This window comes from Dipodomys merriami, unplaced genomic scaffold (assembly GCF_024711535.1).
Source record: "Dipodomys merriami isolate MVZ:Mamm:240054 unplaced genomic scaffold, mDipMer1.0.p SCAF_72, whole genome shotgun sequence".
In the NCBI taxonomy this organism is placed as follows: Eukaryota; Metazoa; Chordata; class Mammalia; order Rodentia; family Heteromyidae; genus Dipodomys; species Dipodomys merriami.
This window is the reverse complement of record NW_027206313.1, coordinates 4,170,680-4,190,653: the sequence shown is the minus strand read 5'-3', so window position 1 is coordinate 4,190,653 and position 19,974 is coordinate 4,170,680. Positions and strand designations below refer to the sequence as shown.

At 54.5% G+C, this 19,974-nt stretch overlaps 1 protein-coding gene across 2 annotated transcripts in view; it reads right to left on the bottom strand.

The window, feature by feature from the left end:
• LOC138818173 (putative histone-lysine N-methyltransferase PRDM6) overlaps positions 1 to 17,403 on the bottom strand; it is a 129,110-nt gene extending 111,707 nt beyond the window's left edge. The window contains exons 1-3 of one of the 2 annotated variants that reach the window (XM_070009116.1): positions 17,341 to 17,403; positions 16,289 to 16,904; positions 8,072 to 8,379 (exon numbers count right to left, since the gene is read on the bottom strand). In XM_070009116.1, coding sequence (XP_069865217.1) covers positions 8,072 to 8,379; positions 16,289 to 16,889 — 909 coding nt within the window. In that variant the 5' untranslated portion in view covers positions 16,890 to 16,904; positions 17,341 to 17,403. Of the gene's footprint in view, positions 1 to 8,071; positions 8,380 to 16,288; positions 16,905 to 17,340 lie in introns of those variants that run through there. The other variant, XM_070009118.1, reaches the window with a different exon arrangement.
• Positions 17,404 to 19,974: the final 2,571 nt, after the last annotated feature.

The following is a 19,974-nucleotide window of genomic DNA, read 5'->3' as shown; positions in this document are numbered from 1 at the left end:
CACACACACACACACACACACACACACACACACACACACACACACACACACACACACACACACACACCACAAAATGCTCTGGTTAATAATGAATAATAATAATTCTGACTTAGTAGGCACCAATAGCCACACAAATGCAAGGTGTCACCACGTTCTTTGGCTTTCTGAAATGCAGTATTTTCCCTTTTAATCAAAGAAGTGCTTTGACATCCAAGTAGTGTGCATTCACAATCAGGACAGAAATCAGGCTTTTTGTTGCTATTGTTGTCTACCAACACTGCCAAGCATTATCAAAAGGTTTGTTATTTTACGAGCTCCAGTTTGTGTTGAAGTTTCAAAAGGGGGGGAATGATGATTAAAAACAAAATGATGATTAAAAACAAATGTTCTATAGTCAGTTATTTCGTACTAAGCAGAAACCGCATGGGTCGCTTTCACTGGATGGAGCCCTGTGGACACATTTGGCACACCCCTGGCTGTGATTTCAGGAATAAAGGCAACTTTGTGGTTTGTGGTTAGTGACTAAGCACCAAGTGAACTTATTGTGTGTGTGTGTGCGTGTGCACGCGCGTGTATCTTCTTGTATAGGAAAATCTGCATCCTTTTGAGCATTTCACACTTTGTAACAATGTCTTCATTATGCCTTCCAGAATTAATTGACCTAAAATCCAGTGAGTCTACGATATATCTATTGGATAATTAGAACTCGAAGGACCAACAAATAAAACACATTATTGACTTTTAGATATTCAATCACACAAAGATTTTACAGCTGCAATTTGAAAATGTTATTTCCTTTTAAACTGTCACTGTATCAAAATCCGGGCTGCTGACCGGAAGCACCATATTATCGATACCTTCTCCCAAACTAGGATTCAAATTGAAAAGTGACGCTACAGCCTTTAGGACAACCTGTTCTTACTCTCATGGTCTAGCTGGATCTTTTCTGAAGACAAATGGAACTTCATCACTATAAGCATCTGCCTGACCTTGAGAGCCAGAAGAGCCAGGGGGGAGGAGGGGGGTGTGACCAATAGCTATAGATATCAGTGAATGCGCTTGTGTCAATGATCATTGCTGAAATCTGTCTATACCACACTGGAACGATCAATTTTGTAAATGATTGCAATAATCAAGAAAATTGCCTAATTTATAAATCCTTGCATACAGCACTTTAATGGATCCCTCCGCTTTAATGCTGATGCCCTCGGAGCTAAATGAATTGTTGTCTGGGCTGTCATTACACAAAATGATAAAAACATCGCGTCGGCTGGGAAACCACATCTCATGGATATTCAGACCCTCAACCCATAATCACTCATTAGTGACGACCACGAAAAGTTGCCCAGTGCTGAGCTGCAGGAGGATCCAACGAGCGAGCAGATTTGTATCTGCATCTTTGTGCAAACCCTGTTCGTTTGGGGATGGAGACAAATGCCTTGCCAATGAACGGGAATGCAGAAGCACCCCCTCGTTCGGACAGCCTCGTATTCTGACAGTTTTTCTCGATCTCCTTTTATTAAATGCTGTTTTTTCTTTTCTTGTTTTTAACTCCCAAGCCTATGTCAGCATGCTTGGCCACTCTGAACTCCCTGGCAGTGTCTGGCTTCAACACGGGCGCTACGAGGTGCGCTAAAGCAAATTGTGTGATGTCCCAAACCTTCCATTCCCACGCCCAGGTAAATCACAGAGTCCACCTGGACACCCAGGCTGCACATTAGCTCGTTCCCCAAGCCCACCACACAGAGATTGTTCTTCGCAGTTAAACCTTGACCAATTGATTCCAGCCAATAGTGTGCTGTCAGTATTTTACTTACTGCTCAATCTCACTAACCTGACATTTATGGTGCACTGATTGGCCTCTGTCAGTGGTGCTAGTTGTAAATTCACTTTGAAAAGCTTTGTGTTAACAGCCTTCAACCAGGCTCCAAGAAGAGTAGGAACAGGCAGCCTGACAATTGCTCGACCTCCTGCCCTTATTACAGTGAGTAAATCAGGGTTTGAGCCATTAGGCTGGAGCCTGGGGCCTACACAGAAAGGATTGACATGACGAAAGGTCAACCTCTGTCACACATGTGTAACAATTTGGATAATGGAATTCTGCAACTTATCTAAGGGAGGTGGCAAATGCTTATGGGGAAAGGCATATTCTGCTCTGGTTTCTCTGGCTTTTATGCTAAGTACTTGTACCAGAATCTGTATTTCTTGTGTAAATACACAAGGAATGTCTGAATTCATGTCATCCTGGAGTATGTAAGCTTCTAAAAAAGCAAGAAAGGAAAAGAGAGAGGGAAGTGGGCTCTAGCCATTCTATATGCAGCCCTCCTCATCACCATCCCCCTCCCCCACCGCCCCGCCCCGCAGCCAGTGTCTCCAGCCTTTCTCCGAGAAGGGACCTGACTCCATTTTTCATATTCAATCACAACTTTGATCCCTAAGATTACCTTCCCACGCTGATTCCAAAGAAACAACACAGATTTTTCTCCGTTAAACAGTGTTATCACACACATACATAAGAAGGTTTTCCTGCCACTTCTCAGGGCATAACAGGATTTCCATCCCTCGCTTTCTGCAGTGACTGTGGTCAGGCAGATTTTCTTCACATGGACAAAAGGTTATGAGTTTAAAAATCAACAAATGAGCTGGGCTAGTGGCTCATGCCTGAAATCCTAGCTACTCAGGAGGCTGAGATCTGAGGACTGTCCATTACAATTCCAAGCCAGCCTAGGCAGGAAAGTCTATGAGACTCTTTTCTCCAATTAACCAGTAGAAAGCTGGAAGTAGAGGTGTGTCTCAAGTGGTAGAGTGCCAACCTTGAGCAAAAAAACAAAAAACAAAACCCTTAGGCACAACACTCAGGCCCTGAGTTCAAACCCCAGTACCAGCACACACACACACACACACACACACACACACACACACACACACACACGCACACGCACACCAACAAAAAATAATCCTGTTGGTCCCAAACACACCAGACTTTATAAAATGCTTGCACCTAAAGTATATCAGTGTTAAAGACAGGTTAGGATTAAACCTCACTAACATAAAGATTTCTACAGGGAGTGTGTGTGTGTGTGTGTGTGTGTGTGTGTGTGTGTGTGTGTGTGTGTGTGTGTGTTTAAAACCAAGCTCTGTATGTGTGTGTGTGTGTGTGTGTGTGTGTGTCTGTGTCTGTGTGTCTGTGTTTTTAAAACCAAGCTACGTGGGGACTTAGATCACCAAGGATGCCACAAGCAGCCTGAACCAAAGGGGCAAGGGCTTTCAACAGATCTCTCCAAAGCCAACTCCAAGCACTAAGTTTTGATTTTAACACAATGCTGGAAACCCTTCCAAGAGGCAGCAGATGGTTTTACAGTTTATGTAAAACTACAAAATGGTCACACTCTATCAAATGGGCACCACTATAAAAGACATCTTCCAATTCAATGAGGCAAAGCCAGAGAGATGCACCAGCTGTTACGATGCATAATTTAATGCGGGAGCAACACGGCCATGGCTTATGTTTAAGGAGAAATTATTTTTATTTCATAAAATTGACGTGTTCAAAGACCAACTTTCAGGCAGAGCTGTAGTTTAAATGAGAAGTGGCTGGGAAACAATTTTTCCTTCAACATAACTATGACAGCCACGTATTCTATCTTTAGGTGTCTTGATAAATTAGACCCAAATGAGACAAAGTCTACAAAGCAAATATTGAGTATGTAGTTACAATGCTACCACTAAACTAATTTTCAATCATTTTAATTTGATTTTAAATAGTAACTTAATATTATTTTAAACATCTAAATACATACAAATGGGTTCAGTATGGTATATGTGGAATCAACTCATTTATAAAACCATACACATAGCACATTTAAAATATGAACTCAATTTATTTCCTTCTAGTACCAATTACTTCTGATGGCTTTCAAATATAAACATTTAGCAGTAGGTAATATATTTTTAATATTGGTTTTCATTAATATCTTTTGACTTAAGCTAAATGGTAATGATGAAAAATAGGCCATTTGCTTAAAAGTGAAACTCTTATTAAATCTAAAATATGATGGCACAGAATCAAACCACAAAAAGGCCCACATTATGTTACCCTATTGGTTTTCTGACAAAAAATAGTGAAGGTTCCCACCTAGTGCAAATTAGGCTGACACATTCAAATTTACTCAGGCAAAGAGGAGACAGGTCTTATAAAGTTAAATATCTTTCTAGTTCCTTGACAATAATCCTAACAAGTAACTACATTATCTCAATTAGCGGAATCTTTTCTTAAGTTGAAAACAAATGCAATTTATTTTGTCATTGTTGCTAACATTTCTTGTCAAACCAGACTTCACCAGTTGAGCGGTATAATTCTAGGCAATCTTAAATTATAACTTTATTTTAAACTCCTGTATATTATTCCAGTAGAATTTTAGATATACACTATGTACATTCCTAAGGTCTAGTCACATTAAACGCTGATGTTAAGCAGAAGGGGAAAACATGTACAGCTAGATTAATTTATCTCAAGGGGAAAAGAACACATTAATAACTGAGATAATATTTTCATAATGTTGGAATCAAATGTGCCTTTCAGTTCTTTATTAGAAAGCACATTAGGATAAAAATATCTTGTTCTTATCAATAAGATCCAACTGCTGAGAAAAATTGTTTTCTTTTTTCTCCCAATATTCAAATAGTTAAAATGAATCATACAACTGAGTCTTGTTACATAAATGTATAGAAGTAAAAAGTTTTTAATGTAACCTGTAATGTTTTTGTTTTACAGTATTGCTGTTAAAAAACACATTAACATTCTGATTCTAAAATAAATTGCCACACACACACCCTCCAAAATGACTCATTTGGATTTTAGTTTACTCATCTTCTTAAACTAGAAAACAGAATTACCTTGGATAATTGCTAAAGTGGGAGGAGGGAGAAAAACTCTTTAGATTTTTTTTCCATAAATACCCAAAAGATTCAAAATATATTTAAAGTAGTGAAATGATCTTTCACTTTCTTTAAAGTGCTGAATTGTGAAGAATGGAAGCCCTACCCCGCAAATACTCACTTTCTGAAAAAAGAATGGCATGCTTGCAAAACCAGCCAGACACTATGTATTGATGTATACTAGATATTAAAACACCGTTCTTTGACACAGAAAACAGTATTCTAATGATTAAACAAAAGGAATGAGTAAGGTGAATCTGTTTGTTTCTGTAATAAGCCTTCATGTTTATAATAAAATACAACCAGAGTAAAAACAATGGACTAAGAACTGAAGCAGAAATCCATCATCTGCTGGAAACAGTGACAGGAAAAGATTAGTGATCCATTTATTGTGCTGAAATAAAGATAAGTAACCCTGGTAAGATCTATCGGGACCTGACTATTGAACTTTAAATATAAAGACATTTCTTCATCAGCAAAGGACTTGAAAGACCATGAGGAAGAAACACAATTACAGTTGGCTTTTCAAATGAATTCACCATAATTCAACTGCTTTTAATTTTTCTTTTAAAAAATCTGCTTTATGTCACCCTGATATTCTGGAAGATATCTAATAAGAACATATGTTAAGTGGATAATTATTACATGAGTCATTAAACAATCATTGCCAGCTCTTTCCCATATAGATTTACAGTGTATTTACACTGGATTCCAATGACTGATCCCTTCTAATATAAATAATACAATAATTAAAAGTTTTCCACAATAGAATTTAGGCTTGAAAGACTAAAAGGAGAAATTCAACAGTTAGAATCTTCTGTTATAAATGTAACTTAGTTCAAGTAGTCTTGTTTTATAAATCACGATGCTTAAAATAAAAGTAAATGCATACTCCATTGCTTAAAAGCTATTACACTAATAAAAATCAAAAATGTGTTTTTAAAGTGTTTTTTACACATAGTCACTTGCATGAAATTACCTGACCCCTAGTCACTTTTTTTAATGCTCTCCCAAGAGACAATTTTGCATGGCTGAAATGGCCCCAATGAATGGCCCCAAATGAATTCTATTCTAATTGTTGTTACAGAAGATACAAAATAAATAAATGATGCCCTGAATTAAAGACCTATAGCTCATCCAAGCAGACACTGAGCAAGTATTTTTTACAATGTAGGACCAGCTCTGTTCTGATACATACAACTCATATATCCCAGACAATAGGCAAAACTTACTGTATAGCCACAGCAATATCCAGAAAAGGAGTAAATAATGAGCAAATTCCCCCAGTGTCTTTGCTACTCAGAATTTTGACTTCATTATGTATAGGTAAAAGTATAAAAGAGAGGTTCCATAGCTTTCAGTATACAGACATATATGTGTGTGTGTATATACATATGTGTATATATATGTGTGTGTATATATATGTATATATATATATTTATATATACACTGATTTCCTGTGTGCATACGTAGTGGCCTCCTGTCAATATCCTAACCATTCAAAACCTCTAGGAAAGAACATGAACTATGGAATTTTGTTCACATTTTGTCCTCTGCACCCTACAAATAGCATCACAGGGCATCAGCAAAGTGTTCAGTTTAACACTTTCACACAGAACTAATCTGGACCACTTGAACAACTGCTTGATAATTTCCCCCAGGAAAGTACTGGCAGATCTTTACATGATATTAAAGTTCCTAACAACATCTCTGGAACATGAAAATTATCTGGAAGTGTTTTATAAACTTTGGAGGTTCCAACTAATGAATTAGAAACAAAAAGCAACTAGGATATGTGTCAAACTAGATACTTTCATTAGACCCCACTTGACATCTTTCCTAGACAAAAGCTCTAACGTCTACACCCAAGGATAGCAAATAAAGTCACTTTTCTCCTGTGCCATTCCTGAAATTAAATCTGAGTAAAATTTAGGAGTGAAATGAAATGAACCTAGGAGCCTGGGCATGGGGCCCCAGGAATGCCCGCAGGAACGGTGCCCAATGGGCTGCCCTATCTTCACCTTGGGATTCCTGGCTGTGGATTCTGGTGCTCTCTCCTCCATCAAAGCAAGCTGTACAGAGTCCTCAGCTCCCCAACACCAACAATCACAGGAGGGAGGGAGACCCCTGATCTGTGTGTCCCTCATGCTGAATCTCCAGAGCCTACTACACCTCTGGCAGCCGGAAGGGAATTCAGCGTACACTTGAGTGGATTGTTGACTGTCAAGAGTTTTATGTAGTACAACTCCAACAGGACAGTTCAGAGTGCAAACAATCGTGTTGACAAGCTCGGAGCTTGTGTGAAGGGCGGGCAAGGAAACCGATGCAAGACCCCTAAGGTCCAGGGAAACTCCCTTTCCTTCCCTGACAATTTCTACTTCGTTCTTTCATTCATTCTGGCTGTGTTCAGATTTACCCCTTCCTTAACATTACAGCATCTATAGCCCTCCAGGCTAGACTGTGGACCAAACTGGTGTCTCTCTTCAGGCGTGGACCTCACTCATCAGACAGGAAGCTCAAGAACTCTCTGGTTAACCTTTTTTTCAGATCCGTTATTTTTTCAATAATGTCACGGGTACCGGGTTATTCAAAAGTTCTGTGTTTTCCCATGTTTTGATCTTTTTCTTTTTCGGATTTTTAAAGTGCTTGGGCCGACTGAATATCGTGAACCGTGCCTTTGTCTCCCATTCCACATTCAGAAAGATGCGTGCGGCTGGGAAAATCAGCCTGACTCGGCCTCTCCCTCTCTAAGCTTGGGTCCCTGCCTGCTCCAGGCACCAAGTTAAAACACCTGTGAAGGCCGCAGGCCCGGCTCACACCGCAGGCCCAGGCTCCTCGGCTCCACACCCCGGCTGCCTTCTCTTCTTAACTGCTCGGGCAGGCACAGGGGTGGACAGGGGTGGGCTGCGGTGGCTGTGGATGCCTGGCTGGGCTGTGGCTAGTCGGGACAGACCCGGCCTCTCGGGGCTGCAGACTGGATACTTGACAGGCCAGGCTCTCCGGGAAATCTGCTCTCCAGTCCCACCACCACCACCCCCAGCCCCGGGGCAGGCCAAGGGAGGCTCCCCGGAACGCTGCCCCCTGCTCCAGTGAGCCCGGGCCCGGGTGGCCACAGGGCCGGCGAGGTCCTTACCTCCCAGAGGTGCTGTGTGTTCCTGACGGCGCCGGCCTGCACCTTGTCCGGGGGCAGCAGCACGCCCTGGAAGGGGCCGATCCAGGTGCCCTGCTGGATCCTCTGCGCCGCGCAGATGCCGTAGGCCAGGCCGGGCACGGTGCTGGTGCACAGGCACACCTCGCGCGGCAGGTCCCGCAGCCACTCGGGCAGCTCGGGCGGGGGCGCGGCGGCCGCGGCGCTGCTGGTGCCCACGAGCCGGCGCAGCGAGTGCAGCGGGCCGTGCATGGGGCACTCGCCGTGGCGGTTGTCCGCGCACATGTCGCAACCTGCGGGGGACACGCGGGGAGGGGGGAAGGGAGAGCGTTAACCCGGCCTCTGGGGCAGGGACGGGGTGTGCCGGCCGGCCTGGGGGAGCCCCCCTCCCCCGAGCGGTGAGCCCCGCGGCGTCGGCGTGGCCGGATCCGAGTCAGAACCCCGGGATCTTCCCACACACACACCCCAACGGAGCTGGGGCGCAGCCTCCACGCCGGGCAGCCGCGGCTTCCCCGGCCTCCGCCGCTCGGGCCCCCGCCCCGCGTGCGTCCCCCCCCGGCCGCCCACCCCGCACCCCCAAGTCCCCCGCCTCTGCCGCGCGCCGGGATTGTGCGCTGCGTTGGCATCCACTGCGTGGCTGACTTCGTGCGTGTGCGTGTGCACGCCAGACCGCCGAGGCAGGTACCAGACAAGCCCCGCGTGGCTTCCTCCGCCTGCAGCCCCGGGACCCCTCCGCGTCCACGCCGGGGAGTCCAGCCCCACGGAGCAGGGGGGCACGGGCGGGGCCGCGGGGCTGCACTGTCGGGGCAGGTGCGCCCCGACGTGCCCCAGGCCGGAGGGACAGCCACTGGAACGATCCAGGCCCCGGGTCTTTCCGGATGGGCGTGGCGGGTTCCAGGGAGAAGGCCCCGAGCCCCGCCCCGACGGCCGCCCCCAGGCCCCGGCGCCGCGACGACCCCGGGGAGCTGGAGCGGAAGCGCGCGCACGTGTGACCTCGCGCCCCGCACGCGGGGCCGGGCCGGGCCGGGCGCGGACCCGGCGGGGAGCCAGGCAGGCCTGCGCCCGGCCTCGCCGTCGCCGGCCGCGCCCTCCGGGTTATGAATGGGCCCGGCGGAGCCGCGGCGTCTGCGCGCCCTGCGCCCCGCGAGGCCTCCCTCGGGGGGCCGGGGCCCCTGCTGACATGGAGCCCCGAGGCCGTGAGGGCCAGGCGGCAGTGGGAGACACCTGTGCCAGGCCTCGGTCGCAGACAGGCCCTCCTGGTGGATTGCCCTGGACGAGCCCCGACGTGTGCAAGCAGCGGGTTGGGAGAGGGCTTGGTGTGAAGGAGCAGGAGCGCAGGCCCGGCCTGGAGACGGCCTTCCCCTGCCATTTGCAGATTGCTGACCGGGAGACCCGACTGTGGGCGCGCGCGGGGCCGGCCAGCGCGGCCTGCCTCTCCGTCCACACCTTAGACCACAAGGCCCCGGGGCTGTGACGTCGTGGAGGGGCCCCGGTACAATCAGCTCCTGCAGGTCGAGCCTGGGCCTCCCTTCCGCACAAACAGCGCCCTCTGCCAGCGGCACAAACCGGCGGAAACACTCCCCCGGGCTCCGCGCCTGACCCCGGGCCTAGAGGGGTGTGCAAAGGGCCGCCCACACCGCAGTCACCTTCCAAGCTTCCACTCGAAGACGTGGTGGGAATGGAAAGAACGGGGATCCGTCCTCGGGATTACTTAGGGCCAGCTACGCAGCATGCAGCTGCCAAACCAACCACCCTCCTGGTGTTGAAGTGCCACGGTCCCATTTTACAGATTTGGCAAGAGAGCCTCCTTCGTGAGGACTGTAACCTGCCCAAGAACCAGAAGCTGGAAAGTGACAGACAAAGAGTTCATCACGTGGGTCTGCCTGACTCGAGCCTTCAAATCCGGCAGATTTAGGAACACTAATGAAAGCGCTGAGAATTTCATCCCCCGATGCGTGGCTCAATCAATAGAATTAAAGTGTCTCAGTGATGGAACTATTTTGAGGCCACAAAAAGTGCTCTGTCGTGACTGAATTACAGAGACGTCTCTTTCCCACACTCCCGGGTTTGGGGAAGTTACATTAGCAAAGTGAATAGAAAATGCCCGTCATTTTTCATGTCAGTATCTCACTTCAGAAATAGCCTTTCAGTACCTCAGCAAAAATAGCTAAAAACAAATGACAATAATCAAGGGTGGTTTCCTTGTGAAAATATGCATGCAACACCCCCTAGGACCTGCTCCATTAATTTCCCTGTTCTGGTAGACTCAACAAAGCAAAAGAATGAGAAGCAAAAAAGCATTTACTGCTCACACCGCTAACCACCTGCATCAGGACTTCCATCAACTCCCATCCTCTCCACGCGAAATGTCAACTGTGTGGGTGATAATGTAAGGAGAAATAAACTCCGAGCAGTACCCCCCCAGACAAGAAGCACACTTCTAGTAGTATTTGTATGTCAGTAAGCTATAGCTAAATCCTGTTCCCAAGAAATCCTCCAAAGCCCTCTTAAGCTTAATATTTCTCAGGTGTTGAAAAAGTACTGAAAAACAGAGGCTCTCTCACTATCTAGAAGATGACCTGTACCTTAAGTCTTACTGTAGACAGGTGTGATACACTCATTAGTCCTCCCAATATATGAGTCTTAACCTTGAACCACTTCATGCTCTATCAGAACATTCTACCAGAAAAGTTAGCCAACTGCCACCAAAGTGCCCGTTACACTAGAGCATTCATGTATGTGGGAGCGTGCAGCCCCGGGCGTTGAACTTACGGTCCTTGAGCGTTTTTCCTCAAGGCTCATGTTCTCTACCACTTGAGCCACAACTCTATTTCTGGCTGTTTGGAGGTTAATTGAAGGTTAAGAGTCACATGGATTTTCCTGCCCAGACTGGCTTCAAACCCTGGTCCTCAGATCTCAGCCTCTTGAGTAGCTAGGAGCCACCACTCACTGGATAACATTGCTTTTTAAATGTGCAAAATCATAAGGTACTTGTATGTAACTCGAGTGAGTTTCTTGGAGGAGAGCTAGATGTTTAGAAGCAGCAGCTTGGTTCTTGGGATTGACAAGTCTGTCACAAGTTGACACGCACTCTACACGTTTTCTAGCCAGCAGGCCAGACATTTGCCAGGGAAAGGTTGATGAAAAAGCAGGCCAGATCCTCTCAACAAGAAGCACGTCCCTACCGCTGTCTGATGTGTGCTGTGTTACTCCCCGCGGACGAACACACCAGCACCCCAGCCTAAATATCGAGTAAATATCCCCAGTTTAAAAAGGAAACACCAGTGCTTCCCCACACACACACACACACACACACACACACACACACACACACACACACACACACACACACACACACACACGAGTTCACCATTGCCCCTCACAGGGGATTTAGTTTCTCGGCCCCGGGGAGGCTGCTGGGGCGGCCATCTCTCTGGAGGACGTGTGTCCGAGGCCCTCCGGGGAGGCAGCGCGGGCCTCGGTGCGGGCCAGGCCAGCCAGCGCTTCCCGGGCCATCCTCCCCGCGCAGGGGGACGGACGGACGGACGGACGGACGGACAGGTGCCCAGGCTGCTTCTCTTTTCTGGCCTTTCACTTCTGGCGGTGGGAGCAGAGGTGAAAGGTGAAGCCCTGGGGGCTGGGGTGTGAGGCGGGGGAGGCCGAGGGCGGACGGGAAGTCAGCGCCGCGCCGGGTCCCCGCCGGGTCCCAGGCCTCCGCGCGGCCCCGCAGCCGGCTCGCGAGGCCGGCGGCCGCCTTCCCGCCCCGGCTGCGTGTCCTCCCCGCCGCCTGCGGGGTCGCTGCCCCGGGCCCGGGGTCGAGCCGGGCGCCGGAGCCCATCGATCCGCGCGCCCCGCCCGGGGCTGGGGGGGGGGGGAGCAGGGGGCGCCCGGCCTCGGAGCCGCCACGCCGCCGGCCCCTCCTCCACGGCGGGGCCGGGGGTCGGGAGGCAGAGCGGGGGCCAGGGGAGGGGCTGCAGCCCGGGGCGGCGGCCGCGGTCCGGGCTGGATGGACAGACGGACAGCCCAGACCTCGGGGATCGCGGGCAGCCCCCGGGTGTGGTGGTCCGGAGGACAGTATTGATAAAGGGCGTGGAGAGCGTGCGGGGACTCGGGGTGGAGCGGCCCCGCCCGGCCCCGCCCGGCCCGCAGCCCCCGACCTCGCGCCTCGATCGAAGCAGGCCTGGGCCGCTGCACGGCCCCCTACAAAACCATGGGGCAATTAACCGTGTCCCGTCCCCTCATCCTTCACGGCGGGTGGCACAGATCGATGGGATGACTGCCGACGGGCCATTTTATCACCTTAAATGCACAGTCACCGCCTCTTCTAGCCCCTCATACCCGGCTCCACGCGGGGACTCGCGCGCTGGGTCAGGGGCGACGCACAACAGCCAAGTCCTGGGCGTGCACACGAGAGGCAAGGGGAAAGGAGGACACAAAAGAGAACGCGCTCCTCCCAAGACTCCCTCTCCTCGCAGGGGACCGGGTCTGAAATCTGAAGGCCAGCAGGGAACCTGGACAGGGCTGGGGGGAAGCAGAGGCCGCGCCTGGGAAGGGCCGGCTGGTGGACCGCTCACTCCGCGCTGCTCCAACAGGACCTCCTCCTCCCAGCCCGAAGGGGAAAATCCTGGGGAAGGTAAGGTCTAGAAAGCTCTCGCCCCCCCCCCAGCCCCCGCCCCAGGTCTCTTCCCCAAATCTCACAGTAGGGCTCACCACAACCAGACAGACAACCAACCCAAACCTGGGTCAGCCCTCCTCTCTCCAGCTCTTCTCAACCCCTAAGCAAATGGACCACTGCTGCCAACCCAGCCTCCGCCCCACGCTGTGCACACACCGGCGTGCACACACCGGCGTGCACACGCTGCCGTGCACACTGGCTGTTTCTGGCACACGAGCATCCCCTTCAATCATCATGGGATTAGAGATACCTCCTCCCCACTTGGGGAAATTGCGTGCACGCCCCAACTCTCCCCTTAAAAGACACCCCAACAGGTTTAATTTTTGCGCTTCCTTCTCTGGAACTAGGGAAGAACTTCACACAATGATATGAAAAGCTAATTGTCTCTGCCAAGGTAAGATCTGGGTCCTCCACACATACCCCAGAGGCTCCTGGGATTGCTTCTCTCCATCCTCTTAAGTGGAATGACAAGGTCTCAGACAACGGCACCAGCTTCCAGAACCCGAAAAGAAGGGGCCTGAGGGAATCAATGGCTTCAGGCAACCTAGCAGCAAATGAGGGCAGTAATACCCAGAAGAGAGCTCCCTTCCCCCCTGTCCAGGTATTACACTGCACAGCACTTGACTTTTAAGAGAAGACGGTAGCAGCAACAACTAAGCATTCACAGAGCTCAGTAGAAAGTATCCCTCAATCAGCGAGTAAATTGATGCATGCAGTTAAATAACAGAAATCATTGCACAGAGTTCACTCTGGCTAACTTGCAGTTTGGGTTGTTTTTTAAAAGCTTTTTGTGTAAGGACTACCACGATCATTTGCTGTGACATTTGCAACGGATGCCAATCAACTCTCCAGTGAAATGAGTTGGGCAGAGTTCTTTTCTTATAGAGCAACAGTATCGAGTGTTGCCAATCCCAGGCAAAGTTACTCTTCTGGAGGAAGGGGGAACGGTGGAGGGCCCTTTTCTGCCTGGTAAGAAAAGGTGAAACAAGTCAACATCCTTTTACATAAAAAGTGACAAAATGAAGGGGTCACTCACCTAATTCTTTCAGAGCAAAATGGCAATAGAAAAAAAAAGGTGAAATGGAGACTGGTGAAATCTACACATAACTAGATGCTCCCCTTTCTGCCCAAACCCTGCCCCTCACCCCCCCCACACACACACGAATTGAGCATCTGCTTCTGATTTCAATCTTTCAAGGTACCCACCTACTTAGCTTCCCGAGCCTAGGGAAATATTCTCCAGTCTCTGCATTTCAGACTTGGTGTAAGTACCTAGTTAGACTCAATCACTTTTCATTTTGATAAATAAAACACACTCCATGGGTTCAAAATAATAACTAAGTATGCTTGCTCAAAGACGTTCCTGGAAGAATGGGAGGCCTGGTCTCCCATGTTATCCACAGCTAATTTAGTCTTCTATTTATTTTTGTTCAAAGCTCTTTAATTAGCGAGCAACTTGAGGTGTAACTTTGAGGTGACCAAACTTCCTTTCCCTTCCATCTTTTCTCTTGAACAATGAACACTGGTTCACTCCAAAGAAGATGGATGAAATATGAGTGATTTAACTAAAATAATTCATTTCCTCCATCCAGAAAAAAAAAAGATAACCTAGATAATAAACTGGCGCAGTGGCCACTATTAGTTGGTAATCCATCCTCATTCTTCCTTGATTCATCTCTCTCCTCAGCGAAATGTCTTAAACCTCAAGACTGCATTATAAACAACACAGATACTTTGACACAAAGCCAGCGCTTCAAGTGGAGGCTATGCTGCTGGTATTTTTTTTCCAACACAGATTTAATTCAGAAAAGAAACTGCAAGCCCGATAAGAAACTTCCAGCCTTCGATGACTACTTCCCTTTACTCTAAGAAATGCCTTTTCCAACGCATTTTTATTTTTCTACCTCACAGGTTTTAAAGAACTATTCTGATAACAAAAACTGCAAGAGATTCATTAGGAAATAGCGCTTTTTAAATCTATCTAGGCAATATAATTGTAAAAAAAAAAAATGTTCTGACTCCCTGAAACACAAGTGTTCTTAACTGCACAGGAAACTGGAATCGAAATTCCCATTTAAAAACAGTACTTTACAGTCAAGAGTCTAGAAGGGAGAGGGGGTAAATACACTTGCTCTTTTTACTGGTAATTATTATCCACCACAAAAAATTATCTCCAACCATTGTGAAAACACTAATACATCTCAGTCACTAAACAGTGTTTGGTTTTGGGTTTCCTTTAATCGAAGCAATGACTTTGGGAACCCAAAGCAATCCAACTAGTCACTCCTGCAGAAAATCAAGACATTTATGGAGTAACACACATTCCGCAAGAAACAACTTATTCAAAATAGTCTCAAAAAGTAAACCTTCGTGATGACTTTTCCTCACAGAAGCCAGACGAAGGGGTGAGCTGGAGAAAACAAATGAAGGAAGGCTGATCTCTGAAACGTGATTCCCTGCCTGGACCTCACCCCCATCCCCACAGGTCTCTGGAAGCACGTATAACACTTAGCCGCCCCCCTCCCCCCAAAAAGGAGTAAACAAGCCACAGCTTCTGAGTTGACCCAGAGAGAAGCAGATACAAACAAAGCAACGCACACTCTGGAGTTTTCTCTGGGGGTTCTGCTTCAAAACAGCAGACTAGAGTGCACTTGGGATAAGCATTTAAGATTGTGACCCCCAGAAGTCCGGATCTCAGGTTAGGCGGTTACCGCGCCCTGGTGCCAGAGAAGAAGACGCTTTCTGGAAACCACTGTCACCAGGAACTTTTCAGAGGCAAAGAAAGAAACAGGCGGAGCACGGTGGGCCGCACGCGCGTGCGGGACCGGGGCGCTCGGTGAATGCGGGGTCCTGCAGGACCCTCCCGGCCCCGGACGTCCACACACTGGGGGTGAAGTAGCGGGCGCTCTTCTTTCCCTCCTTTTCCAGCTAAGACTATACCCAAGCATGGCGGCCTGTCCTCGGGAAGGGCGCAGACTCACTGACAACCCAAAGGAGGCCCGCCCCCCCCACCCCAAACCAAGCCTGACAGTTAATTCCCGGGGTGGGGAAGCAATCGCCGATCTCCGTGCTCCCCGGCGTCCGGCACGCCACCCCGGTCCCCACTCGGGCCCGGCGGGGCCGGGGAGCACGCCCGTCCCGTGCTGCGGGTCAGTGACCCGCGGGTCCCGGAGCACCGCGTGGCGGGAGGGCGGACGCCGGGCCGGGCCACGGGCGGCTCCAGCGCCCCCACTCCCCACGGAGCTGTGCGAGCAGGGGGGTCAAGAGATGGGACAGGGCGAACCCCAAGATGCCACTGCGGCCACCCCATCTTCCTCCTCCCACGCCGGAAAACTTTGGCCACCGCGATCGATCGGCCCGAGAGGCGCGCGGGACCCGGGCGGGGACACCATCTCCCCGCCAGGTCGGCCCCCGGCGCCCCCGGGCCGGCGGCACCTCCGCCGATCCCTCCCCGGCCGACCCGCGCCCGCTCCGGCGGCGGCGGCGGCGGCGCGGCCCGGGCGGGCGTGAGCCCCGCGGCTACGTACGGTTGTTGGGGTCGCTGGTGTGCGGGTGGAGCGGGATGATCTCCATGCGCTGCTGGCCGTACAGGTAGTAATCCAGCTCCTCGGCGCTGCAGCGGAAGCGCGGGGCGCCCCGGCCGTCCCCGCCGCCGCCGCCGCCGCCGCCCTGGGCCGGCCCGGGGCCCGAGGCGGCGCCCAGGCACAGGTCCTTGGAGGGCAGCGGCTCGGCGGCCACGGTGGCGGCCACGGCGAGGGGCGCGAACACGGGCAGCTGGGCCACGGGCAGGGTGGAGAGGCCCGCCAGGGCGGCGGCGGCGGCGGCGGCGGCCGCGGCGCAGGAGGACACGGAGGAGGCGGCCGTGGAGGAAGACGCCGGGGCGGACGAGGCGGAGGAGAGGGAGGCGGGCCGCGGGCGCAGGCCGTCCGGCTGGGGCTCGGCGCGCTCCGGGGGCGGCGGCGGCGGCGGCAGGGGCTGCGGCGCGCCCAGGGGCCCCGCGGGGCCGCCGCCCTTGAGCGGGCCGCCGCCGCCGCCGCCCGCGTGGGGAAAGAGCTGCTGCCAGTGCTGCAGGTAGGCTGGATCCACTTTGAGGAAGGCCGAGCCGCCGGGGTCTCCGGGCTTCAGCATGTCGGGCGCCTCGGGCTGGGGAGGGGAGGGCGAGGAGGGCGCGCGTGAGACGGGCCCCGGCTCGGGCGGCGGGAGCCCCGGGGCTGCCCGGCCGCCGGCCCGCGTCCGCCGCTCGCCCTCGCCCACAACTCGGCCGGGGCGCAAAGTTTACTCCGGAGCCTCGGCGCCGCGCACAGGAAGCGGCGCGCGCCCGGCGCTGCCCGTCCCCCCCCCCCCCCCAGCCCGCCGGACCACGCGGCGCTGCCCCGCACCGCTCAGCCGCGGGCCGCCGTCCCCGCCCGCGGCCAGCGCCCGCCCGCCGACCCCAGGGCGGACTGGCGCAGCGCCCGCCGGGGCGCGGGCGCCGGGTCGGTCTCGCCGGGCCTCCCCCCCCCGGTCCCCGCCCCCGCCGCCGACCCCAGCCCGGGACTTCCATCCTCCCGAGCCCCGGGCGACCCTCCCCTCCCCGTACCTGAGGCCGCCGGGCCGCCGGCGGGTGCGGGCGTGTGGGCCGGGGACTCCGGCCGTGAGCGCGCGCGGGGGTCCGGGGCGCGCTACATGCCCCCGGGCCGCGTGGGGGCAGCGCCGGGGCGATCGGGCCGCCGGGAGCCCTCCCGCGGGGTCCCGGCGAGGGCTGCGTGGCCCCGCGGAGGGCGCGGGGGTGCGGGCGGGCCCCCGGCGCAGGACGGAGCCGCCGCGGGCCGACCCCGCCGCTCCGCTCTGGCAGCTCCCGGCCGCGCACGTGGCTTTTACGACAGCGCAAAATACAAGTGTGTGCGTGCGTGTGCGGTGTGTGTCTGAGAGAGAGACCGAGAGAGACGGAGAGACGGAGGGAGGGAGGCGGGGAGGGAGGGCGGGAGGGGGAGTGGGAGGGGGAGGCGGCGGGCGGCTGGCTGAACCGAGGGGAGGGGAGGGGGAAGGAAGTGCTAACTGGGCTGGACCCACGGACCGCCCCGGCTCCTCTCGTGCGCGGATCCGTCGTGGGCCGGGCCTCCCGCGCAGCCCCGCGCTTCCCCGGCGCGCGCCCCCGGGCTCTGCGGCCGCCTCTGTCCGTGCGTCCAGCTCAGGCGCCGGCTCCGGGCCCGAACCGCGCAAGCCGCGGAGGCGCGGGCGGCGGCGTGCGTCCCAGCGAGCGCTCGCGTGTCCGCGCGGGGCCGGCGGGGAGAGTCGGTGCGGAGCCCGAGCCCGCGGGGGGTGGGGGAGGCGTCCCCGGCTCCGATGCGCCCGGGGTGCTGCGGGGTGGGGTGTCAGAGTCACACAGCGGCCAAACCACCTCTGCCCTAAATCCTCGCGGGGACGGGGGCGGGGGCCGCCGTGGGGTCGTCACGTCCGGGAGCTCAGCCAAGGCCCGAGTCAGGTACTCAAAGCCGCGTCTGGGCACAGCTGGCCCGGGACCGGGTCACCGGCGAGCTCCCTCCGCCCGGCGGGGGTGGCGCGGGGGTGTGGGGGCGCCCACGCCGCCCCGGGCTGGTCGCCCTCGCCACGCAGTGCGGCGTGCACGAGCCGGCGGGCGCCGCCCCGGCTGTCCCGGGCACGCGTGGCGGGCGGGCGGGCGGCCGCAGATCAACCCCGCCCGCGTGCCGTCCACACCTCCAAGGGAAGAACACACGTTTATTGTGCCGTCGCCACGCGAAACGGTTAATAAAGAGTCTAGTGTTTTTCCTCCTCTTCGCTCCCCTCGTGTGGTCCGATCCCGGGAAACGGGCTTCGACTTGGGGGGCCACGCGCGACGCCTCCGTCCGGGTTGGAGCGGAGCTGGGCGGCGCGCGCCGCGGCCGGCGTGCTCACGACGGGGTTACCCGTCATCCCCGGCGGGAGCGGCGACCCCCGCGAGGGCAGCCCGCCGTGGGCCCGCGGGCAGCCACGCCGCCCTCGGCCGAGCGCTCGGCGCAGGGCCGCGGACGGGGCTCCGGCCTCCCTCGTCCTCCTCTGCTTCCCGCACCGCCGCACGCGCGCGGCCGCTGGGCCGGGGAGGAACGCCCACCTCCTCCCCGCGTGCTCGCAGCCAGCCCGTGACCGCTCGCCGGGAGAAGCGGGGAGCCTCGGCGACGCACCCCCATCCGGCCTCCTCTCGTCTGCCTGGAGCCGGCCCCTTCCACGCGCGGGGCCCGGACCTGGAGAGTCCACGGACCCCCACGGCCTTCTTCCCCCCAACAGGCTGCAGACACGGCTTCGAAGTCTCCTGCCACCCGCACCGTGGGAAGCGCGTGTGCGTGCGTGCGTGCGTGTGTCCTCTCGTCTCAGTGAGATGAGCCGCGTGGTTAACGAGGCTTTGGACGCGAGGCGGGCGCTCGGTGCGCGCTCCGTGCGCCCGGCAGTGCGGGGGAAGGCGTCTCCCCGACCTCCCAGCGCCTCCAGCCGGGGGGCGCCGAGGCTGAGCGAGGCGAGCGCGGCTGCTTCAGGACGTGGGCGGTGGAGGCCGATTCCGATCGGGGTCCGTGGGGTGCCGGGTGTGAACTCCCGCGCGCGCGCCCCCCGCCATCCTCCGCCCGGCAGTGGTGGGGTGGGTGGTGCTGCCGGAGACCCCGGCTGGACAGGCGGCGGCGAAAGTGGGGGAAGGCTCCCTCTCCCGAGGCTCCTCTCCATGGAGTCCCAGGTTCGAGCCCCTGCCCCGCCCGCCCAAGCACTCCCAGCTGGAAGACGCGGCGACTCCGGGTCCCGGAGCGCAAACGGACAAAATCAGAGGGGGCGAGCGAGCCCTGGGAAGGCCCGCGGATGGGGAGGCTGGGGACGGGGCGCGCGCGCGTGGCGCGCACACCCGGGACGCGTGGCGCAGGGCGGCGCGGCGTGGCGCGGCTCCCGGCCCGGGCCCGCCCCGGCCGCGCGCCCTCGACCCCTGCCGGCGCTTGGGCCGCCGCGGTGGCGCGCTCACCTCCGGGGTGTGCCCGGATCGCCCGGACGTGCAGCCCGCAGACCCGCGAGGAAGACCGGGAAACAAATCACTTGGACCCCGTAGGAAGCGGTCGGACCTGTGTGTGTGTGTGTGTGTGTGTGTGTGTGTGTGTGTGTGTGTGTGTGTGTGTGTGTGTGTGTGTAAATCCATCGCTCCCAAATCGATGGGTGAATATTTGCTGGGAATTTGTTCCACGGGAATAAGCGAGGAGCG